At 39.3% G+C, this 26027-nt stretch overlaps 1 protein-coding gene across 1 annotated transcript; it reads left to right on the forward strand.

Annotated features, from left to right (window-relative positions):
• The first annotated feature begins 1 nt into the window (after nucleotide 1).
• Nucleotides 2-25268, forward strand: smap2 (small ArfGAP2). Its single transcript, XM_047384542.1, has 9 exons — nucleotides 2-686; nucleotides 18185-18318; nucleotides 19646-19810; nucleotides 19923-19982; nucleotides 20238-20295; nucleotides 20543-20700; nucleotides 21537-21717; nucleotides 21825-22189; nucleotides 22289-25268. The coding sequence occupies exons 1-9, from the start codon at nucleotides 584-586 to the stop codon at nucleotides 22412-22414; spliced, it is 1350 nt and encodes a 449-aa protein (XP_047240498.1). The 5' UTR covers nucleotides 2-583; the 3' UTR covers nucleotides 22415-25268.
• The last annotated feature ends 759 nt before the right edge of the window (nucleotides 25269-26027 follow it).

Below are 26027 nucleotides of genomic sequence, written 5' to 3' on the forward strand. Positions count from 1 at the left end.
TTGGGGTCTTGAGTCTTAACTGAATTTGAAGATGTACATTTTTGTCTCGGTGACCACCATGAGTTAAAGTCGGGAAAACCAGGTCGCTAGTATATTCTGCCACTCACAATATGGCAGGTTTCGGGTAAAGAAGCCAACTCTCCCAACAGTTTGCTCTCTGCCGTCCTCTTGCGGCCAGGAGGGAAATATCGGATCATAGAGTTATTTTGTCTCAAAAACAATGCTTTGTTTGACCACAAGATGGCAGCATAGGTGTACACCGATGGGCTCTCCAAGTACCGAGCCGCGGTCCCTGATAGGTTACAGATGCGCTTCAAAGTGAACAGCTCATTTTAAATCCTGGAAATCACGTGGCTGTTTTCCTGCGCACTGGGGCATCGGCGAGAGGCTCTTTCTCATCCTATAATCGCGGTGAAGCAAACTCATTGCGCTCCACACAAGCAGGAAGAGGAGGTGGAACTGAGCGCATCCCCATCTCTGCCCACACCGCTTTTCATTTTTCTCGAGCTCCCCGACAAGAGCCGGGAGACGGGAGGACAATTGGCGGGTCTTGTGTGGAGGAGGGTGGATTCAGAACCCAGCGATGACGGGCAAATCTGTGAAAGACGTTGACAGATACCAGGCGGTGCTCAACTCTCTGCTGGCGCTGGAGGAGAACAAATACTGCGCCGACTGCGAATCTAAAGGTGGGTCATCATCGCCTGGATCATGTTTCCCTCTACCTCTTCCTGTGTGTGATCTCGCCTCCAGATGGCCCTGCGCTCGAACCTTACCAATTTATCCTATTTATACTACGCCGGGAAATGCGGCATTGCATACATCTTCCCTCGGCCGATTACGTGGTGCTGTGGTGCAAGAGACTGGGCCACATCCTCCCAAGGCAGACGAAAGGCATGCAGTTATATCATGTCCGAACACCTCCAGAAATAAAACAATCACGATTGGATAGGGTTTTTAACCTGTGCCGCTCTAATAATCTGGGAGTTATAATAAAATCTAGATCAGCAGATAAAATGAGAAACATTCCATCTGGTGAAACTGAGATTGTACAATATCTTGTTGGGAAACACTTGTGCTGACTTTGAATCACCCTGAACAGATTGTTCCTGTAGGCTGGGAGCAGACAGGAAAAGCAATCTGCCATTAAAACACCTTTTTACCCCCCTGACAAAGGCTGCTCCTCTCAGATTACTTGTTCAGCAGTTACAGTTCCACATATGTTGACTGCCTGGTGTGAGTTTTAGAGAACAGAACCTCCTTTTGGATCATTTCTACTCTGAATTGATGTATGCATTTGTAAACACACAGTGATGTGGGGTCATGTGTATCTCCTCACCCTACAGTGTGTGTCCTCCAGGAGGCCTTGAACCATGTCACCAGCTGTTTTGCCACGCTGATTAGGCTGCAAACATGTAAAGCTGAGAACCAAATCATATTTGGATTATCTTAAAGTTATAGTGCCTTGCCATAGTATACATAACCCCTTAAGCTTTGTGTCCAATTTTGTTACAAACTGTAAGGTGTTCATTGGGATTATCAGAGACAGCCTGGGGGAAGAAACTTTCTCTGTGGCGACTGGCCAAACACAAAATGATCCGTAAGTGGAAGAAAAATGATACATAATGTACAACAAGTTTTACAAACAAAAATCAGCTGCATTTTATAGTCTTTATGAGTCGTTGATTCGAAGAACCTCCTTTAATCCATCTGTAGAGGTGCAAATCTAGATCTACTCAAGTCTGTCAGATTAGATGACGAGCATCCGTGATTAGCAGTTTTCAGTATTTGCCACAGATTCTCAATTGAAATCAGGTCTGGGACTTTGACTTGGCCATTGTAACACATGCATACGTTTTGATCTAAACCATTCCATTGTAGCTCTGGTAGGGTTGTTTTCCTGCTATAGGGTAAATCTCCATCCCTGTCTCAAGTCTTTTGCAGCTTCTAAAGGGTTTTATTCTAGGATTCCTCAGCGTTTAGCTCCATCAATTTTCTCATCAGCTCTGACCAGCTTCCCCAAACAATTTCCCCAAAACAATTTCCCCAGGATGATGCTGCTACCACCATGTTTCACAGTGTAAACTGTGTAGTAATTTGCAACAGATAGCGCTTTGATTTTCTTGAGAAAATAGTTGCTAATCAAATGTGTGAGCATTTATACAGCAATGACCTGTTTGAAGAGTTTCAGTCAGGCTTCAGAGCTCATCATGGTACTGAAACAGCTCTGTTGAAAGTCACTAATGATATTCTTATGGCCTCAGATAATGGACTTGTGTCTGTACTTGTCCTGTTAGATCTCAGTGCTGCATTTGATACAGTCGATCATAATATTCTCTTAGAAAGGCTGGAAAATGCTGTAGGGATCAGGGGAACAGCGCTAGGCTGGTTTCAATCTTATCTGTCTGACAGATTCCAGTTTGTTCATGTAAATGATAAATCATCTTTAAACTCCAGGGTTAATTGTGGAGTACCACAGGGTTCAGTACTTGGGCCAATTCTCTTTACTATATATATGTTTCCAATAGGTCAAATTATCAGGCAGCATAGGATAAATTTTCACTATTATGCTGATGACACTCAGCTTTACTTATTCATAAATCCTGATGAGCCCAACCAGTTAGATAGACTACAAGCATGTCTTGAAAATATAAAAACTTGGATGACTTTAAAGTTTCTGCTTCTAAATTCAGACGAGACAGAAGTTGTCGTCTTTGGACCAGAGTCTTTAAAAAAACTGCTTAGTCAATCACTTAACCTGGATGGCATTACATTGACCTCCGGTAATAAAGTAAAAAACCTTGGTGTTATTTTTGACCAGGACATGTCATTTAAATCCCATATTAAACAGGTTTCTAGGATTTCCTTCTTTCATCTCCGGAACATTGCCAAAATTAGAAATATCCTATCCAGGAGTGACGCTGAAAAACTGGTCCATGCATTTGTTACTTTAAGGCTGGACTATTGTAATTCTTTACTATCAGGATGTCCACAAAATGCAGTTAAAAGCCTTCAGCTAATTCAAAATGCTGCAGCAAGAGTTCTGATGAAAATTAAAAAGAGAGATCCTATTTCTCCTATTTTAGCTTCCCTTCATTGGCTCCCTGTTAAATCTTGAATAGAATTTAAAATTCTCCTCCTCACATATAAAGCCCTTAATGCCCTTAAAACTTTCCTTTTTGATAATGCATATAGTTAGAGTGGCTTAGTTTATCCTGAGCTATCTTCCTTATTTTTTACCTCCGTCTTCTTCCCTCCCTGTTGGATGGAGTAAGGGGGAGTCAGGTTTAGCCTAAACCGGCTCAGTTATGGTTGAGGTGCAAACACACCCTTCATTTCTGCTACCTGTATGACCCCTTCTCTTTTCCAATGGTTATAATCAGTCTGACAGAGAGAGGTATCCCAATCCTTGTGGTTTTTAGTATAACAATGATCATCAGTGGGACCCTTTGTGGGGTGCCTTGAGACGACATTGTTGTAAATAAGCACCGTTTAAATGATCTGAACTGAAACTATCTGTGTAGTTATGCTGCTATAGGCTTAGGCTGCTGGAGGACATAACGGCCACTTTCACCCTCTTTGCTACATTCTCACACTACTCTCCAATTTTGCATTATTTGTTGTCATTTCAGTTTTTAACTTTATGTTCTCTCTTTTCTCTTCCTAGAAGCTACACCTGGCCTGGATCTGTGTCTACCTGTGACACCTTTCTGGAGAGGGGAATCGTCCGAGCTTCTGCTGGCAACAACTTACTGCTCACCCTCTACTGATGATCCACATAGCCCTGTCTTTTAGTGTTTAACCCTTTCTCTCTCCTAGACATGGAAATTGACTGAGCTTAACTGTAACTAATTATATGTGCTCTTTTTCAGACTCTAACCTTGAAAACTGGCTCAGAGTTTATCTGTTCTTTCTTTCTAGGTGAAACGACTAAAGGAGCTACATCCATTAACATTTACTTTTCCTTCCCATAGAAAGTTCTCCTGGATCAGTGCTTCTGTGTTCTTTTTGTGTCTCTCCTCTGTTCTCTCAAACCATCAGTCGGTCATGGCAGATGGCCGCTCACACTGAGCCTGGTTCTGCTGGAGGTTTCTTCCTGTTAAAAGGGAGTTTTTCCTCTCCACTGTCGCTACAGACATGCTCAGTATGAGGGATTGCTGCAAAGTCAACGCCAGTGACTGTCCACTGTCTCTACATGCTCATCTGGGAGGAGTGAATGCTGCAAATCTCTGACTGAATGCAATCTGCTGGGTTTCCTTAGATAGAAAAACGTTTTATCCAATTTGAATAAATAACTGAATCTGACTGCACTGTTCAATGGTTAGGATTAATTGGAATGTATGTACCTGACTTTTGTGAAGTGCCTTGAGACAACATGTGTTGTGAAATGGCGCTATATAAATAAACTGAATTGAATTGAATTGAATTGATTGAAGACCTAAAAGTTTGGCCAATTTTGGTGTCCTTTGACTAAAGCACTTTTTTCCACGTCTTTAGATTTGGCAACAAAGAGTATCAGAGTTAATGGGGCTGAATATAAATGCACAACACATTTTAAAATGAAAGCCACCAGAAAATATGTGCTGCTGTGGTCAGATGAGTGCAGAGCTGACCAAACTTTTTGGCCTTTGTGCAACACATTGTCTGTAGTAGAAAACTAACGGTGTACAAATCTCTGAACTTACTACAGCTAATATGAAACATGGTGGTGGCAGCTTCATGCTGTGGTGGATGCTTTACTTGAACAAAGACAGGAGAGCTGGTCAGAGTTGGTGAGAAGATGGATGGAGCTAATAACAGGACAATACTGGAAGACATTCTGTTGGAGGCTACAGAGTTGAGACGGGGCTCCAGCAGGACAACAGATTCTCTTCATAAAATAAGACTGAGCTTGACCTATTTTGCAAATAAACCGTCCAATGCTGTAGAGACATACCCTGAAAGACTTGCAGCAACAATTCCAGAATTAAGTGGTTTTTACGAAGTATTGACTCAAAAGGGATGAATACAAACAGATGCAAAATTTAACAAATTTAACGTTAAAGATTTTTTTAAAAGATAAATCACTTTTTGCACTCCTTTTTGTTCATCTATATCATAAAACCAAAGTTTGTTGTTGTAACTGACAAACTGTGGAAAACGGTTTGAATACTTTTACAAAGCAACGTAGGTCAGACTGTTGATGGGCTGAAGAAGCTGTAATATCTCACTATATTGAAACCTAGTCAGCAGGATGCTTGGGTTTCATTAGAAAACCTGTATACCTTGGATGCAACCACAGCTGTAATCCTGGTGATGATGGTGAGCGTCATCAGAGCTCGTTGTTGGTGCTGAGTTTTCTGAGATTGCCTCGTGAGGCCGTGTCTTGTCAGAAAAATGCTTCAGCGGCAGAAGAGGTTTGTCATTTAATGGAGACGCCTACACTGAGCACCCACGGCACAGGAGATTACTGCAGGCTGTTATACAGATTCACTGAAGGACTCTTCAGGAAGACGTTATGAATGATTCCACTCATATGTCTGGTTTTCTTTTAAGGCATATTCTGGGATAACTGATGTTGCTGTTATGGTTCAAAACAAAAACATCTGTTTTTGTTTTAAAATTCCAACTCTGACAACTAGAAAGTTATTTGATAGAATAATTTAATATTTCAAACTTTAGATAAATCCAACCTTTAATTTGATTATGACTATTTATAGGGGGCCTGAACCTACATCCTTTAAAAAGTGACACCAAAGCAAAAACACCTATTACTAAACCTCATTTGGGGACATTAAAGTTTCTCCTGCAGCTACAATGGAGAAAGAAAGTTGGAACCAGAACTTTATGTCTGTATATACGTTTTAATGCGGTTTAATTGTTGTATCATCCATCTATCCATCCATCCATGGTATCACAGAAATATATCTGGAATCAACTATTTAAACTGTGGTTTGCATCTTGCATCAGTAATTAGCTTGATTAGTGCGATTAGCATCCCTGTGAACAGTCTGTGTTTATTCCCTAGAGAATGTCGGCCCTTATTTATCTCTGAGATTTCTAAAAGGCCGCCAACATTTCCACATCCAGTATGTTTCATTGCAGAATGAGGTTCTAAAGAATGAAACAGAACAGCTTGGATCCAATACGTTCAACGTTCCTGGTGTCTACTGAAGTCACCTCAGAGTCATACGGTTGGGTATAAAAAAGCAAAAATTGTAAAACTACAAAATTCCAGAGTCTAGCTTTATGTTGCAGTGGACCGAAAGAATGGCTGACATGCCTCCATAGCCAATGCTGTTTTAAAAAGGCTCTTACAACTTTTGTGCTTCCTCTGGCTTCATTTTTCGGTGCCTCACCAAAAAAGGAAGTAACTAACTTCGAGTGTTCTTCCTGCAGTAACAGCTTCCACACAACTGTTGTGCTTAGCAGCCTGGTAGGGCTTCCATGGTGCTTGATTTGATGTTCGTTAAGCATCGCTGTGCTCTTTCCCGTTTGATTGGCGTGACTGGTCACAATTTGCAGCAGACTGGTATAATTAGACTGCGGATGAGATTAGGGGTTGAGGCAGGAACAGCAGCAGAAACACACATATATGGACACAAAGGACAATTAAGCTCTACTTTAAAGCCCTACAACAAACGTCAACATATTATATTGATTTACTTGTATTGCTAGACTAACACAATGTACGTTTTGTCATATGTTTTTGTATATTTAGTTTATACCTATAAAGTGTGTATTTTTATTCAGTATCCTTTATTCTAATCTCCTTAAATAAAATCCTGACCAAGAGACACAGCAGCCAGGTCAGAGATAACATTATGGGAAGGTTTAAGGCAAAGCAGGGTTACGGTATAAATCAATATCTCAAGCTTTGAATGTCTTGCTAAGCACTATTCAATCCATCATCTGAAAATGGGAAGAGTACAGCACAACTGCAAACCTACCATGACATGGCTGTCTACCTAAACTGAGACCCTGGTAAAAAAAAAAAACGTTAATCAGAGAAACAGCCAAGAGACACACGGTTACTCTGGAGGAGCGTGGAGATCCACGGCTTATGTAAGGTTGAAGAGAGGCCTGACAAGAAGAAATACATTTCTTGTAAGAAGAAGCTTATGAAAAGTTCAGTTTTTTGTTTGCCGCAAGCCATCTAGGGGACGCAGCAAACTTGTGCCCAAAGGTTGTCTTGTCAGATCAGCGGAAGATTTTAGCTTTTGACCTAAATGCAAAGTACTGCACATCTCCGTGAGCACATCTTTGCCGTGGTGAAATAGAGTTGTAGCAGCGTCTTGCTGTATGAATTATTTCTTCAGTAGGAATCGGGAAGCTGGTCACAGTTGGATGGAGCTAAATGCGGGGAGATCCTGGGAGAAACCCTGTTAGAGTCTGAGGCAGAGGTTTACCTTCTAGTGAGACAACATCACTAAAGATACAGCGAGAGCTACAATGGAATGATGTGGATCACATCATTTTGGGCAAACCTTGAAACAGATATCCATGCCTTTGTTAGCTCAAGACTTGACTATTGTAACCCCCTTATACAGGAATCAGGGAAATCATCCTCCACAAGCTTCAACGGGTGCAAATGCAGCTGCCCGACTTGTCTCCAATGCTCCCAAACGCGATCATATTACCCCTATTTTGTCGTCTCTCCACTGGTTTTCAGTATGTTTCAGGATAGACTATAAGGCCCTGCTTTTTGTTTTCAAGACCATTAATGTAATGGCCTTGCTCCAGATTACTGTTCTGAGCTTTTAACTGTCCGCCACCACTTCAGGGCTTTGAGCTCATCTGTGCATATAACTATACAAGTCCCCCGGACAAGATGTAAAATAAAATGGGGGGATTGTTCGTTTGCTGTTTTTGCTCCTAAGTTCTGGAACGCTTCACCCACAGAGCTACAATCCATCACTGAGCTGGAAGTGTCTAATTTACAGCCAAAAACACATCTCTTTAGACGAGCATTTAACACATAGTCATTGTTTTGTTGTGGCTCATCTGTCACTTACCTGGATGTGTCCATCCAGACAATAACTATTTTAAATTGCATTACTATGTATTTTATCATCTCTTTTTCACTTGTATTCTTTCTTGTCTTAGTACTCCCAACATGTAAAGCACTTTGAGCACCAGTTGGATTGTTGTAAAGTGAAACTTTGACATCATTCATGTGTCAGAACAGCCCAGTGAAAGTCCAGACCGAAATCTATAATTGAAAATCTGTGGCGGGAATTCAAATTGTAGGTCCAAAGATGCTCTGTATTCAATCAGACAAATTTGTGAAGAAGAAAAGAAGTGAAATGAATTTGCTTTTCAATTTTTTGGGTTTTTTTTGTAGAACAATTTGAAAACCGTGTATCGTTTTCTTTTTGGTTCAGAATGATGCCCTACTTTGTGATGGTCTATGAAATAAAACCAATCAAAGCACACTTAAGGTTGTGGTTGTAACAGGACAAAATGTGAAAATTTACAAGGGGTATGAACACTTTTGTAGCACACTGTCGACGAAGCAGATTTTCTCTCCTGCATTCATTAATTAGTCATACATTAATTTATGGCTCCACACTGATTGAAAGGTCACACATTAGGCTAATTCCCCACTCTGTTTGATGAAGCTACTAATGAATATGCTGATAATATAATCCTGGTTGCAGGCAGAAGTTTTATCTCCTGTCTGACCATCCACACTCTTGCCCTCCACCATCACCCCCCGCTCGCTCTATAGTCAGACCTTTAGCCATATGGCTCGTGATGACGTTCGATCTAATCTCGTTTGCGTTGATACCGACTGCTTTACGTTCCACCCCTGTGGGTGATTGTAGAGGACGTGGGGTGAAAATGCAAAACAACACTCCTATCCAGCAATCTCCCCATGCGGTCTTACTATACAAACACAGCAGCCATAAAAACAATATAAGCTGTGCAAGCCAACTTCCTGTCGTTCCCACCCTTTCTTCTCCCTGACATTAGGTAAATTCATAATTCATTGCTTTTAAACCACTTCCTCACGAAGTGACACTGAGACTGTAAACCTTCAGCGGCGCCAGGAAATAATGAGTAGACAGCGACAAAGGAAGATGCAGCTGTGTGTAATGCAGTCTCAAGTGTCTCTCTTTACTTTTTTCAGTTCATTGTGCTCATGCTTACTCCCAGTCTAGGCCCAGGTTTCTGTGGCAATATCACCTGGCCATGTCATGCCCCCAACCGCCACCACACAGCCACCACAAGCTCTTACCACCCCCTCCCTTTGCAGCCTTTAATCTCATCCAATCAAAAACCAGCAGGGATTCCCACTCAGAAAAGAAGGCGATTGGCTACCTGTGCCCTCTGGAAGACACAAAGGTTTAGTACCAAGGCAAAGGGGTAGAGAACATTGTATATAAACCCTCTAATACATTGGCAGGACCCTGCAAACCTGCTAAAAACACCTAACAGCCAAAATCCTTGTGTTCAATTTGAAGTTTCTTCATTAATATTGCTGCCTCTTATGTTCTGCCTCAAGCTTTCAGTTTGCTGTTTTCATTACAGGTGCAATACTAAATAATTAAACACGTTTTAGGGCGCCATATGTCTCCATCGAGGCAATGGTCGCCTTTTTTGATGCATATTTTAAAGTTGAAGATTGGAGAAGTTTAATGGAAACAACCAGCAGGAAAAACAGCTCATGTACTGGTTTGATATGGTTTTTTAGTTTTTTTGAAAGGAGGGGTTGCTTTTTTTTGGAAAACATGCGATGGATGTAAGTTCTGATGGAAATGCATGATGCACATTCTGAGATGACAAACAGCTTATAAGTGATTCTGAATAAGCATGACAGAAACTCATGGCAGAACTACAGAAAATGGTTCATCTGCCACACTGTTTATTGCAAGTGTGTGAAATGCATATATTCTCCCCTTTAGAAGATAGTTTGATCAACATAAGTGTCTTAGTTCTCGGTATGAGATACAATTTAGAGGGGGGATGTTTTCATTTGCAACAATAATGCAATACGTTTTAAGTCAGTGCACTCTGAGGCAGATTGTAATATATCTTTCAATTTTAAATTTAAAAGAAGCTGTGTGAGTATATAACAAGTGTGTAACTACTGTTTAATATGCACACTTTCTAAATGAGCAGAAACATTTCAGGGACCTAATAGCAGCAAACTGCAAATAATCCAAATTAATCAACAAACATGCATAGTACTTATGGGTTTAATATAACCCAGTTACAGGTTAGGGACATGTGCTTTGATGCATAAATGTTGATGTTGTTGTCAATATTTTGTTCAAACTGCTGAAGGAACCCACAGCACATGATTTCTTTTCAAGTTAAGGCTAGTTACATTTAGGTCCTGAATGTAAACAAAGTTGATACTGATAAGTGTCCCTAGAAGGATAGTTAGAGTCAAATTTCAAAGATGATTGTAAATTTGTGTCGGCCAGTGAAAGCCTGATTGGTGCTCCAGTATTTACCTTTGCCCTTACTACGTTGCTGCTAAAATGTGGTTTGAAAAAGTCTTTGAAAGGAGGGATAAATAAAAGTTTAATTGTTTTTTATCTGTCAAAAATCTTAAAGTTCTGTAGGTTTGGAGAAACAGAAGTTTGAACTGGAGATTTGAGGCTTGCAAAGGAGATTTCCCCAGTTTTACTTGTAATTCATGTAAACATTGTTTTCACAGTTTATGAATATTTACACTGTTGATTCGCATTCTGTTATCTGTGCAAAAGACATTCTGGAAAATACAAGTTGCTAAGAATAGGAATTGGGCAGGGACACTCTAATCTTAAAGACAAAGCAACAACAGCTTTATCTGCTCTTAAAACATTTATTTTACTTGCATTAATTGTACATCAGAACTGTATATAATGTTTTTTTTTTTGCCTCAGCTAAATCACCGGCTGGAAATCGACAAAGACCTCCCATCAGATAAATTACAATAAAATAGGGTTTTACTGCTATATTAAAATAAACACAAAAAGATTATGGAATGGACCTTTTAAAATGTTTTAGCATCCTGTATTAGCGATTAGCGAGTACTCGTGTTTATATCGTAGAGAACATAAAACCTTACCGTTAGTCTAAAATTTCCAGAGGGCTACCAGTTTTTCAAAATCCAGCATGTTCCACAACAGGCAGAGGTTAAAAGCTCGACCTGTGTACTCTGTTCATACTTCCTTTTATCTGTAGAAAGATTTGTTCTTTCTCACTCTCTTGTAGCCTGATACCTTGAGTCTTCCTCCCTTAGCAACAGCAACAATATAGTGTTTTTGTCAGCACTGCCTGGTAGCATTTAATATGGTAGGTTCACTGATAGGCAAAAGATCAGAATTGGGAGTTTTCTGACTGTCTGGCAGAATTTAAACAATTCCAGCCAGACAATTTCTGGGGACATGTCTAATCTTCTTAATTGGGCCTTAAAGCAGTTATCATGTGTTATTTACAACTGGTGGATGAAAACCTTAAGGGATTAAAAACAAGAAACAAGGATCCATGTTTCACTTATCTTTTTGATGTGTGCTCAATCGCAGTCACAAAACGTAACACAGATGGGGTGTGTGTTAAATTTTAAATGTTAGCCCATCTGCCTTGCTCAGATTGGTACTGGGTCGATGGATGGCTTAAGGGTTTCTGGGTGGAGTTTTGCACTAGAGGAAAGAAGGATGAGACAAGTGCCTCCATGTTTGTATGTGTTCGTATGGAGGAGGAGGATTCCCTATCCCCAGATAACCAAGGCTCTGAAGGATTAACTCTATGCTTGCAGAGAGCACCGTTTATCCTTGTGGGATGTAGGCTAATGAGGCATGTGCACCTGCTTGATCAAGTTTACCTGCTTGTCAGAGGGTGTTTTTGGAGCACACTCAGAATAGTGAAGCTATTAAAACATTGAAACATGTCATTATTGATTGTGTTTTTTTAAAATAGAAGCAAGCTGAGGGGAAAAAGCCATTCCCAAAATGGTTGCTCACAAGAAATGAATTATTTAGAACATGTGGCTTCTGATCCTGATTTTAAGTGGCGTTGATTTTAAATCTCTGCTTGTGTTTACTTTTGTCCTAACTTCCCGTGCACATTCAAGAAGGCCATCAAACAACCAAAGTCCACCATTTGATGGCTAAGATAATCCTGTCCTGTTTGACTCTGCCTTTTCCACCACTCATGTCCTCCAGCTTACATGTTTGACAAACACAACCACCTTCACTGCCAGGATGATTCATTGACCAGCTACTTTAAACCCTCTGCTTTTGGGCAACTCCCCTATAAAAACTTTAGGCATATTTATTTTTCACACCTTCACCGTTTAAAAATATACTTTAACTTTACCTATAAAGAAAACTGCAATGTACACAGCATTGCCATTTTGATTCTGCTGAAGTGTTTGTTCAGTCTCTTCTTCCTTTTTTTAGACATCTGTTCCTCCTACTCTCTCAACTATAGCAGTTAAAAGTACCTGGAGGTGTGTGTTGTTTTCTGAACATATCATGAGCTCTTTCTCAAGCTCTACATTGATTTGAGCAAACAGGTTCTGTTGTCCTGTATGTGGCTATGATTCACTCCAAAATGTCTTTTTAAATCCACTTTGGCTCATTTAATGAATACATTCTTCTAATTGCCTGAAGTACAAAGCTACAAATATTCATAGTATGTTATTACTGCATTAATAAACAACCAAAAAGGAAAACCGTTTTAAATTTGCTTCCTCACTGTAGCAAGCCTAAAGATATGTTTTCCAGCTTCACGATAAAACATAGCTAGCCTAGCATCTGTTCAGTTATTTTTGTTATCGAGAGCACCGTAATGAATGGGTGTATTCAATATTTGATTGTCAATATAGGCTGGGAAATATTCGCTGAGAAACAGATTTGACAAACATGACAAACCAATGCGGTACACATATCCCCTTGAGTGAAAATAGCACAGTTTAATGGTATTGTGGGTGGCAGTTTGGGATACAAATTGGTGAAGGACCAATGTTTATTAGTCAACTCAGCACATCAATAGCCCCTTTTTCACTAAAAGCCACAGTATTTAAAGCCTCAGGATTTGCTTTATCTGGGGAAAAAGGAATCCTAGGGACTTGGTATGCATTCTGTTTCCATTGCTATTTTTATTGCTATTGCTTTGTTTCCATTGCTATATTTTTTGTTTCAACTGATACATATTAGATGATGAGCAACTTTAGATTTATGCATTTCATTAATTCATTCTATTATGCCGTAAGTTGCACTGGATCCATAAGCAGGATAAGTTAAAGCAATTATTTTACATTTAATTTTTACCAACCTACATCTGGCTGGAGTTGTTGCTTTACAATGGCATGATTCATTTAAAATAATCACTAAACACTGACTAACACACTTATATTTCCTGTTATCATCAGGTCCGGTAAACTCAGATGAGATAACTACAGAAAATGTTTCTTGTAAAAATAAAAATTTTTAGAATAAAAAGAACAATAATCAGTCCAGAAGGATAGGCAATTGATAACTTGACTGTTTAATCATAAGCTAATATTTATATAAAGTAGAAAACGCGTAGACAGTGGAGTAGAGGATGTAAGGATCCGTGGGAGCTTCTGGGAAACTGCATCCAAACCTGGAACTGTAGTCTCTCCTCCTGTAGAGCTGTCTGCATGAAACTATGAAAAAAAGAAAAAAAAAAATAGAGTTCACACTGCTGAGTTAGGTTTACATAAAAAGACAATCTTAAGGAAATGTGTATTTTTATGTACATGGGAAATTTAAAGTGCTGTGATAATCAGTACTCCATTAAAATATTTGTCTTACAGAACTGACAATCCAGTTTATAATTAAATGCCTACAATAACTATTATTATTCACCACATACCTACCAAACGCTTTATATTCAGCCGCCACAAACAGATAACAGGTTCCTGGAAGTCTGAGTGTGCCGAGCCGATATCAGGCAGCAATTAGTGAGGAAGTCCCAGTCCAACCACCCAGTTAGCTTAGCTTAGCAGCCAGACCAGCCTGTAAACGGAGCTCTGCTGCTCCGAAAAACTCTGAAAGAATATTTTAAAGTAGCCTCGTTCTTGATGAACTGACTGCACAGATGAAGTTTGGATGTCTATTTTCTCACTTAAAAACTACTTAAAGATACTTTTTGTGACACATTAATGGTATAAAAACGATCAACTTGTACACTAACCTACGTTATTACTGCAACTGGTGGTGCAATGCTTTGCTGCACACAACCACACCCCTTTAACAATCCCTGGGAAATCTGAAAAGTCCTACTCCCAGAGCAGGATCTTTTAACCGTGAAAGTAAGGACCCAGGAAAGTCAAATTAACTGGGTAATTTGTATTGAATTGCGCCCTGGGGGCTTTCCACAACCAATGGAAAAGTGGCTATTACATTTCAAGAACTACTTCCTTTCTTACTTCAAAATAAAACTGGTGTTTCTAAATCTTTGAGAAGCACTCGCCTTCACATCCAGGGCTAGTGATGCATTAAGCTTACTTCACAGGATGAAGTCCAAACGTTGACAGTAAAAGGATGAGATAGATGGACTTCACTTAGACCAAAAATATCAAGGCATTTTTGCATTGCAAGATAGCATGCCACAAGATCTTGATACAGCCCTTGTCACAATTACCCAAATGTCAGTAGTAATAGTAGTATGGCATCTTTAGCGCATTGCAAATAGTTTATTGTGACCTTATACATTTGCCTTTTAGCTAAAACTATCCTAGAGAATAGCTCTTAATTGGACACTTTCTTGCTATAAAAAGAGTTTCTGCAGATTGGCTGAAACAATATAGGAAAGCTTTGCTAAGTGCAAAAGAAGAGAGCAAATAAGCACAATCCTGGGAAAAAACTGGGTGCAGAAATTGATAGAAAAAGATGAATGTGACTATGTGAGAGAGATTTGAATGTACAAAGAGGCAGCAAGGGAGTGGTGGGGAATTACTATGATAAGAAGAACAAGAATTAGTGGCAAGAAGTTGAGGGGGTTGTGAAAATAGAATGACAAAGGATTAGCAAATTCCTGTTTTAAAGGAAGTTCAATACAATTGACAGTCCCTCTGTCTCAGTGCCAGTGTTTACAGTGGTTAAGCAGGCTTTGCAGAGTAATTCTACTATTATTAGCGTGCATGAGAGCTAATGCTGCAACTCCACAGTCAGGGAGATGGATGGACATTCCGTCCAATGGTCCTGTGGTTTTCTCCTAGTGTGCTGATGTTTACAATTTTTGTTTGAGTCGATCTGCTTTTTAGCTTGAAAAATAATCTCCTGATTAATCAAAAGAATATTGTAGCGCTTTTTGCAGCAAAGACAAAGGGCTACTCTTCGATACTGTACCCTAACACACAGTTTCCGCACACAAAGGAACATTTTGCAGGATTTTCCTCCTGAAAATCAGCTTCCACTTGCATTTGCATAGAATGGCCTTTTCCTCAACTCTGCCCAATGACTTTATTTGACAGGACCTCCAGACAGAATCCAAACCCAAAGCTGTTCCACCACCTAGTGGTGAAGAGACTACAGTGCATCGACTTGTAGCAAGGTTGTAAGTGAATATCCAATCAATCAGGCTTCATTTATAGAACACAAGACAGACACAACAATCAAAAAACATCAAAATTGATAAGTGCTCAATAAATAATATAGAAAGATAAAATAATTTTATTGTCCATCACTTTTTGAGAGGAAGATATGTCTTTGACATCTGGCAAAAACCACCCATACAAACCGACAGATTTAAACCCCACAGTTAAACCATATACTAAATGCATTAAAATTATTGTATTATTAAAAGGTATTCCTTGTTCAGAATAGACAAAGCTGAGGGGATAAATTAGTTTTTATAGCAGTTTGTTTTTGTTAGGAGGGCCATCAGTCACCTACCAAATGGCAGCAGCTTTAAAGAGGGTTGCAGGGGATGTGTTGGGTCTGTGTAAACCTGAATAGCTTTTTTCTTTAAAGCACGTTTGTTTAGATCAAGAGGATGCATTTGTTCGTTCGTTCGTCGTCTTCCGCTTATCCAGGACCGGGTCGCGGGGGCAGGATGCATTTGCTGGTAACCAATTATCTTGCCAGCCTGCTTTACTATCTGGTACAGCACTCTCTCTGGCGAGACAGGAACAAGCGAGACTGTTGCACTGCCTACTCTCTCATAACAGCAGGTCTAAAAGAAAGCCCAGTACCTGCTGCTTTTGAATTTTCTTCTTAGACATAACTCCCTGGTTTAACTAACATTAAGGACCAGGAAGCTGTCACTGAATCAGGTGAAAAGCAGGCATATGATGACAAATACTGGAGAGCTATACTAAAATGTAATTTAAGTGTTAAACTGAGGAAATACCGATAAACGATAAACTATGTAAAAAATGTAATTCTGGAATTCTAAAGCACTTAAGAATAAAGAATAAATGTAAACTTTAACCATAGAACAATAAATAAAGAATAAACAAATTACACGTCTATTCATGAAAAAAATCTAAAATTAGGCTACAAAGCATCTCCTCATTTGAGCTGATTCTGTTCTCCTAGCTATTCTCATTCTTTTTGGTCTGAGTGCAGCCTTTGATACTGGTTTCACATATATCTCAGCCTTCTCTTTAATACTTACCTACTTGACGCAGCAAATATTTCCTGCAAATTCTACGTTGTTTTTCACTGCTTCACTAATGATACCCAGCCCCACCTCTCTAGTAAACCAAATTCTTCCCTAACACCCTCCTCCCTATCTGAAATAAAATATTGGTTCACCTCAAACTTTCTAAAACTTAACTGTAATAAAACAGAAGTTCTTCTTGTTGGAACTGAATATACAATATCCAAAACTAACATTTTCCTCCTCTGGATACACAGTTACTTAGTTTGCCCCTCCCCTCAGATCAAGAGTGGGTGTCTTGCTTGAGGGCACATTATCTTTTCATTTTCATACTATTAAAATTACCCGGTCTGCTTAGTTTCATCATCATAACATCAATTGCCTCTGTCCCTCACTCAACCCCAATACCACTGCTATTTTTGTCCACAGCTTCATAACCTCCCCTTTTGCCTGTTTTAACTCTCTCCTCCTTGGAGATGTTCCAGAATTCAGGCACACGTGTCAACACTTAAAACCTGTACACTTCAACACGTCGCCTTAGTTTTAAAACAATTGTACCAGCTTTGGAATAAATTTACAATAGAAGTAAAAATCCTTGAGGATACATTTAGGGCCATCCACAATTTGCCCCTAGTTATTTGGCAGATCTTCACATTGTCACTTCCTCCCATTTACTCTGGTCGTCCTCCTCCACCGAGCTCGTTAAACTCTCTGCCCACCTTAGCGCCATGGGGAGCCGAGCTTTCAGCTGCTACACTCTCCCTCTCAGGTATTCACTCCCACTAGACTGTCAAAATATTCACTCTCTTCCTCTGTTCAGATCCAGACTCAAAACCCACCTTTTAGGATAGCGTACTTTCTGTAATATTCATTCCCATTTAATTTTTATTCTGTGGTTTTATTGCTTTGTTTATACAGTGTCTTTGTGTGTTTTGAAAGGCGTCTAAAATGTTTAGGGTTAGGATTTTTAATAAAACTAGGTATAAAGATATATAATATTAAGGGCATTTTAAATATGAAATAGAACAAAATAGAGAAATGTAAAGGTTGATAAAAAATAGAATATAAACATAAAAAGAATAAAACTAAAATAGAATGGAAATAAAATATAGATGAAAATAAGATGAAATGACTGAGGTTTAAACAGAAGCCTCCAACCCTGCATTATATGTTGTTTATATAGTATATACAGCACTTAGAGGATGATACAAACATCAGATGGATCCATTTAGATGCATATGGCAGTGTTGTGAACATAATAGCGTGTTCAGATAGCATTGCTCCCACACATGCAGGCTCATGACCAAATGAGTAATCATCCCCGCAGGTATCCAGAATGAGTGTCTTTATTGTTTGTTTTTTTGTGCTCCCCCAGTCTTCTCAGTCATGTAGACTGAATAGGATCGTATTATGTATTAGCAAACCACATGCCTTACAGAAGATTATTTGATTATTTGTGTTCCCTGCTGAATTCAAAGTCATAATTGAGGTTTCAGACTCAGCTACTATTATTGAACTCACTCCCACACAATCTGGTGCTCTGTTATAACACCAGATACACTCATTACCCTCTCACATGGCTGCTCTGTGAAGACTCTTTGTGTTCAAATTTTTGTTGTCTTCTTCCTGCGTCTTCCAGGTCCAAGATGGGCTTCCTGGAATTTAGGCATCTTCATTTGCATCCGCTGCGCTGGGATCCATCGAAATCTGGGGGTCCACATCTCAAAGGTCAAATCTGTCAACTTGGATCAGTGGACACAGGAGCAGGTCCAGGTTAGAGGCCTTAACTGTCCCTATTTACTTTAAAGTGATAGAATAGTAAAAGGTTCAAAACACACTGTTATAATCATGTTATAACAGCTAATGTCATAGATTTCTAACTTTGAATAGAAAATAGTGCATTAAAACTGGGGATCAATAAAAGTTAGTTAGTTAGTTTTTTCCCCTCTTTAAATATGAAGATGTAGCCAACAATTGTCAATCTACTCCCTGGGTTACATATCTGATAAATTAAAAATGTTAATTAGTGAGCCAGCATTGATGCTATTAGCATCAGAGAAAAGTCTCAATGATTGGGCTTTTAGAGTCAAGCAAATGTTAGGCAGCTAATTATTCAAATATTCGTGTAATTTGTTTCCTAGACCCCCTTAATATCATTTTCATCATGATGAAAGGGCAACCTGCCCCAGGTATGTCTCCCCCTCACTGTCTCCACACTAACATGAACACTGTTCTGCTGCGTTTGGACCTTCCATCCACAAGTAAGCTGAGTTTTTAGTGAAAACAAACAGCGATTTTTCTAAATGCTACTCAAAGTGGAGTCTAACTGCTCGGTTTGTGGTGCATCAGTGTGGACTATATATCCTGTCATTAATATAAGAAATGACTTAGAGACCCACTTTGCACATTCCCTCTATTAATTTTGAGCTAGAAAGCTCAACAGTGATGAAGCAGTTTCTGTGTTTTTTCTCACATATATCTTGTTTTGTCTTCACTCATTTTACATAAAACTTCAGATGTAAGCTGGTGAAGTTGATGTCTGAGAGAAATTGAGAAGTGGTGCTTTGTGATAATCTCCAGCGTAGGATCTTCTTCTTTGGACGTTATTAAGGTTGACATTATCACAATCTGATGGCATAGCAAAAACCAAGTAGAGATCATTTAAATATCAAAAAATACATGTCTGGGGTAGTGTGGCAGTGGTCTAAGGCAGCTTCAGGTTTAAAGCTGTTTCAGAACCACTGATGATAATAATATAAGAGAGATGACAGAGGACTTAAAAAAGTCATAGATAGCATTCAGAACAGGACACAACCACAACATGTAGCCATTGATTTTTGGAGCATTTTCTCACATTTAGAATTGTTGCACCCAGTGCGTGAAACGGGCCTCCTGCAGTTTTATCCACTGCTCTGTCTATTGAGTGACTACCCTGTAATTTGTATACAGCTTTTCTTGTTTGAACATCACAGACTTTAAAGTCAGCATTATACTCTGTGGACTCCCCTACCCATTAGTACCTCTATATAATTCAGTTGGATCTTGAATTTTCTACTCTTCTATTGATGCACCCCAGTAATTGCATTTGTTGTGATCCTAGTGTGTTCAAGAGATGGGAAACGCCAAGGCCAAACGTCTCTACGAGGCCTTCTTACCTGAATGCTTTCAGCGGCCTGAGACGGACCAAACTGCCGAGATCTTCATCAGGGACAAGTATGATAAAAAGAAGTATATGGATAAGGTCATTGACATCCAAATGCTCAGGGTGAGTCTACAGCCGCTATTTAAAGAATAAAAGCCGTGCTTTTACCTCAAGCAAGATAAAACAAATGTTGAGTTACTATGTAACCTCACCAGAATGTGTTTCCTGTTTACAGAAAGAAAAAAGTTGTGACAACATCCCCAAGGAGCCTGTTGTGTTTGAGAAGATGAAACTGGTAGGTTTCTTTTTCATTTTCAAATTTTAGATTGAAGCTTGATACATGTAGGCAGGACTGAGCTAGAGTTGCACACTACGTACTGAGGTTTAGACAAAAGGTAACATGGACATACTTCTTCAGGGCAGACGTTTTCAGCCAGCTAGTAAGTCTGCATTGAGCGGGAAAGTCATTGATGGAGAAGAAAAGACGATTGGATTCATGCCCATTTCTCAATTTGCGTTAATGTTGCATTAATTGTATTGATTTTCTCAGAAAAAAGACGTCAGCCCGAAGACAGAGTCCCAGGCTGTTACAGATTTACTTGGACTCGGTATTGTATCTTTTAAACCTTCCTCACCCTCACTAACACATTGAGTATAAACAGCAGAATTTCCACACTGCTTTATTACTTCTCTGCAATGGAAGTGGTTTATTAGGCAGCAAAGTTGAAGTGCATAAATTATCACGACTTTAAGGTTTAAAATGTAGGGCTTAATTTGATAAATTGATTTAAAAACGGCTGACTCATACCTGAAAGGGTTATAATTGTTTCTCTTGTTCCATCTACCCTCCATTAGATGGACCGACTCCGAGTCCTGCGGTATCTAATGGCGGAGGGTGTCTTCTTGACAGTAATGAGAGCCCAATGGTGTCTAATCCAGCTCAGGCACAATCTGCTCTGGATCTCTTTGGCTCTTTGCCGGCCCCCTTCTCAGTGTCCTCTATGAAAATTACGGTAGTTTAAAGGATTTGCCACATACTCAGTGCTATATCTTTGCACTATACAGATACTTTAATAATTCAACATTGTTCAACAAGGTTTTATTCTGTAAAATATATGTTAAATGAGCATTATATATAAAAGTGATTTAACAAGGGTGAACCATCATGGCAATAGTGGTGCAAAAATAGACCCATTTCATGATTCTACCAGCATCATGCTTCACACATTAGGAAATCCTTCTTATTTTCCACATCTGTTGTCAAAATGGCAGATGAATGAAAATAATCTTTATATTTCAGAGTAGCTGCTTTCTTCTACTAGCCTACCATGTGGGCAAATGTTCTTCCATTCAGTTGTTAGGGTATTCATGAATGTTATCTTTGTCCAATTTGAAAGAGACATTTATTTATGGAGACATCATCCAGATTTGTTTTCTAACTTCAAAGACTGCTTCGTGACTTACCTGGCAAAGCAGTGAAGGCTCTGTCAAGAGTTATTTTGTAAATTCTGCTTCCATGATTTGCATAAACAGCGTTCAAAAACTTCCTCTGGATCTGATAAATATCCCATTAAATTAAAGTTCCTGACCCTCATTTCCCTTTCAAATTATTAGTTGTTCTAAGAGGTGTACAAACCGTTGGTAGTAATATTGGAAAACGTTGTTTGTTGATAAAGAACCAATAAGTATTGTTTTTACTTATGTAGTTGGGTACTTGATACCTCTAAGGCTTGTGCTGATTTCGGAGTTACATGCAAAAATGTATATAGAAATAGGAAAATCTAAAAGGCAATACATTAATGTTTCTTCTCTTAATTTTTCTTCTTTGGCTTTTTTACTCTCTATCCAGCCTGCATCCAGCTCCTTGCCTCAAAGCAGAGTGACTGCCTCAGTGCCTGAAAATCTCAGCTTGTTCATGGATCCAAAGGCCAAAACAGATGAAGGCAATGTCAAGAAGCTGTCCAAGGACTCTATCCTCTCCCTCTACGCCTCCACCCCCTCACTGCATGCCAGCAGTATGGCTCCACACGGTGAGATCGGCACAGATTTCCCTCAGATGTTATAACACGTGCATGATGGTAAGCTTATTTTAATCATTAATATCTCTCCATATGGTGTTTATATTTGTTTTCTGCAGGCTTGTACATGAACCGCATGGGATTCCCAACTCACCCTTATGGTCCATACCATTCTTTAGCCCAGGTTGGGGGAATGGGAGGCGCCATGATGACATCACAAATGGCCATGATGGGTCAGCAGCAGAGTGGTTTGATGGGGGTTCATCAGAACAGCACGATTGGAGCACAACAGAACTGTATGATGGGACAGCAGAATGGATTAGCAGGCGCTCAGGGTGTCGTGCCTCAGCCAAGCGGTGTTGTAACAACACCTTACATGACAGGGATAATGGGACAGCAGCAGGTTGGAGCCATGGCCCCGTTACCTCAACAGCAAGTATATGGAGTGCAGCAAGGCCAGCAACTTCAGTGGAACATGGCTCAGGTGTGTGCATCATAGTTTTGGAGCATCTTCATAAAAAAAAACAAAAAACAAAAAAAACAATCCCACTGTTTGTTCTAAAGTGAGTCTGCTTTCTTTTAGATGACTCAGCAAGTAGCTGGCATGAATCTCTACAGCACCAATGGCATGGCAGGATACGGGAGTCAGAACACAGGAAGTTCAACAGCTCCAACTTCAGCTCATATGACGGCCCACGTCTGGAAATGATTTTATACATCCAAAAGCTGAAGGAACATCTTTAAGAGTAGAGGAACCGGATGGATTGGTAACCACATGTAACATTTTTAAAGCAAGGGAATAGGAGGAGGAGACAGGTATGAAGAAGAACTGGGAAACGACTACTACCTCTCTGTCTCTCTTCTCTGCCTAAACTTCATCTCTTAATCTCACTCATAGCCGTCTTCTGCAAATTTCCATGTTGGCCTTCAGGACATCTTGGTACCAAGACAACAGGGTTCAGAGACCATTGCTTTGGCACTCACATCTTTCTTTGTTTCTGCATACCCCTGAATACAGATGTAGGGTTAAGTGTTATGTAGTTGGTGTGAAGAAGCTGCTTTTGGTTTTCCCCTGAGGTTGAGTGCAGAGATTAACCTAGCATAATGATTAACAAGTTGAATTTGTTAAGGCAAAACAAAGCCAATATTAGGCACCATGTTGGATCTATTTGTAAACTATGCACCATCAGGGTTTTGGGACACACGTTTATTGAAAGGGACATTGCTACATACCAGCATGAACCATGTTTGAAAAAGAAACTACAACAGTTTTCACTCATATGGCAAAGGGGTTGTTATTAACAAAAACCTGAGTCCGGTATCCAATTTTAGGTGTATGTTTTACACATGTATATAGAGCTGCTGGTAAACAATTAACTATAAGCACCTAGAAATTAAACTAAAATTTACTAGGCTAATCTCCTCTTTCCAATGGCATACAAAGAAGCAAGTAAACAATGATGACACTTCCAGAATATCACGAATGATTAAATGGGCTAAAACAAGCTATGCTAATTTCCTTTTCACAGTAAAAATACTTTTAGTGTATGAGGCAACAACAACCAAAATTGTTTTCCAAAATATTGCAAATAACTCGAAGGGCAATCTATTTTAATGCCTGTCTATTTAAAGTATGTCCTCCTGAAAGTGAAAAGAGCATCTAATTATTATTTCATAAGCAACCAGAAGTTGAGCTAAAACAAGCTAGGCTAATTTCCCTTTACAGTTCATCTTTCAGTTTATAAGGTTGCAAAAAAAAAAAAAAAAACAATAGTTTTCCAAATGTCTCAAACGGCTAAACCTTTTGAAGCAAGTCTCCTATTTAAAGTATATTTTCTCTCATTTCAAATAAGCAGCCACATACCAAGTTAAAAAAGGCTGAGTTAATCTCCCTTTTTCTGTATTATGCAAAAATTATTTCTGTTAACAATTATATGATTTCTAAAATTTTCAAAATAACTTGAATGGCTTTATATATATAAGGAATAAAAGAAAATATGTCCTAAATGAAAAGAGTTTTTTCTTTCAAAAGAATCCCTTTAAACGTTCATGAGTTCCTAGATCAACACTGTATCGAAACCTAGAATAGCAACAAAGCCTACCTAAACAATAATGCTATATGATGTCTGCAGTTCAAGTTACACAGGGCTCTGTTTGAAATTAATTATTTTAACTATAAAGTGTCAAAAAGTCCTATACTGGATTTTAGGAGACCAAAGATCAGCACTAGCTTTATTAAGACTGTACAGTATTTTATTGTTCTTTTTCTCAAATTGCCACCAAGTAGAAAAATGATCGCAGCATTGGAGCCGTATCTTTGGCAATACCACCTCTTACTCTTCACTGTGCTAAAGCCTCAGAAAGGGTGGGACATTTTCAAAAGATTGCATGCTTTTGTCATCCTGTAACTGCTCAGACACCTCAAATCAGCGATCCACATTGTACAATTGTGGCCTCAAACAATGTTGAATGTCCATATACCAGAGAAACCAAGAGGGAGGTACATATCAGTCAGGTTTCAGATACTTCCACAGAACTGCATGAAAAGAATGTTTATCCACCGTCGACTGTGCATTTTAAGATTTTCAGATTTTTCTCTCTACTGTATATTCAGATCAGTCTCAGACCAAGACTAACAAAATTATCAATGAATGTGTGTCTTGAATGTTCTCCTGATTGTAATGGGTACACAGACTTGATTATTGCTGCCATTATTATTATTTTTTATGTTATTTGAATGTGTCCCACAGTGTGCACTTGTGTGTCTTTTGAATGTCCTGTGGTGGAAAGCCTACCATCAGGTTTTATTTTATCCTTATTTTGCATTATGTTGGGCACAAACTGTGATCAGACTGATTTAGTTATTTTTAGGTGATTCAGGAACATTTACAGTCTGGCCAACATACGATGTGAAGTGGAAAGAGAATGTGCATACGCAATCTACCACCTCTGAATGCTTCGGTGAACCTCTTCTTTATCTTGAGTTTTAAAGTTGCTCTTCCTACAAAATGCATGAAGCCATTGCTGTAAACGCCCTCGGTCCTTCCACATTTAGTAGTCTTCTGTTGAATCTGTTTCTAAGTTGTTGCTTTTTATGCTTTTCTTAAGAGACTAATGGTAATAACCGCTGCCAATAGACTCGCACCTCAACGTTCACAGCTCTGTTCTTTAAAGCTATTTTTTTTCCCAGTTGGGCTAAATTTGGAGGCAGTGTGACGAAAATTGCTGGCTCTGCAGAAGCTGATTTTTACCTGCTTAGATTCTGCACTGTAATAGAAGATCTGTTGGAGGACAATGAGGACTTCATGCAAAGGTTCCCTTGTCATCAGTCCTTTTTGTCACTCTGTTACATTTCTGGGAAATGAAAGAAAATGAAGAAATGTATTGTTTCATCTTGTCAATATTTGATGCGTTTTATTCTTTATCAGGATTTCTGTACATTATGTTGATAAGCAAGACTGATGAATACGTTCTGTATATTAGCTCTGCATTTTTTTTTTTACACACTTTGGCTCTTTTAGTTTTATGTCTACATAAATTCAATAAAATTTCAATGAAAAATATATAGTTGTCCCTCTTAAACAAGAAAATGAATACTGCTAAAATTAATTCTCTACATTGTATCAATTAAAAAATGTTTGGCATACAAATTCAAGACAAATACTTACTTCTTGTTGCCTGTGTTTCTAACGCTTACCTATTATCCGCAGCAAAAATGAAGGTTCATATTGCTGCAAATTTAAATGGTTTGGACAAACCATTTAAATTTCAAAGAACTGTCATTTTGCTTTCCAATCTGACCCACATGCAGAAAACACTCAGAGAGAAAATGAAATTTAACGTGTTTATTTGTTCAAAGGTCCAATGGAGGTGAGATCTGGGACTGGAACCTCTCGGCTGCATAGAAGGGTAACAGGTAAGTAAAGGATGATGACAATGGGGATTTGCGGTGTGAGGTATCTTACAGTTTGTTGCAGGTGCTGGTTTGCTGGAGGGCAGTTATTCCGGGTCTGGTAAGTTTGGTAAGCCTGGTCACTTTGATAACCGATCCTTTCCACAGATCAGAACTTTGATTTGTTGTTTCCTTACTGATTTGGTTCAGTGGTGCCGCTCGCTGGAGGGCGGACAGGTTTCGCTCGGAGAAGCTGAGGTTATGGAGTCCAACGGCTGCCAGCAAAGACTGACTGGAAATCTTGGCAATGGAGGTGAGGTCAGGTAGGTTCTTCAAGGAGCTTGAACTGGGTCCAAAACTGAACCACAGAGGCAAAACACTCAGGCGTCGAAGTGCTGGCAGCATGCTCCTTATAAACCTCCCAGCTTGA

The sequence above is a fragment of the Girardinichthys multiradiatus genome, chromosome 13 (genome assembly GCF_021462225.1).
Source record: "Girardinichthys multiradiatus isolate DD_20200921_A chromosome 13, DD_fGirMul_XY1, whole genome shotgun sequence".
Classification (NCBI taxonomy): domain Eukaryota; kingdom Metazoa; phylum Chordata; class Actinopteri; order Cyprinodontiformes; family Goodeidae; genus Girardinichthys; species Girardinichthys multiradiatus.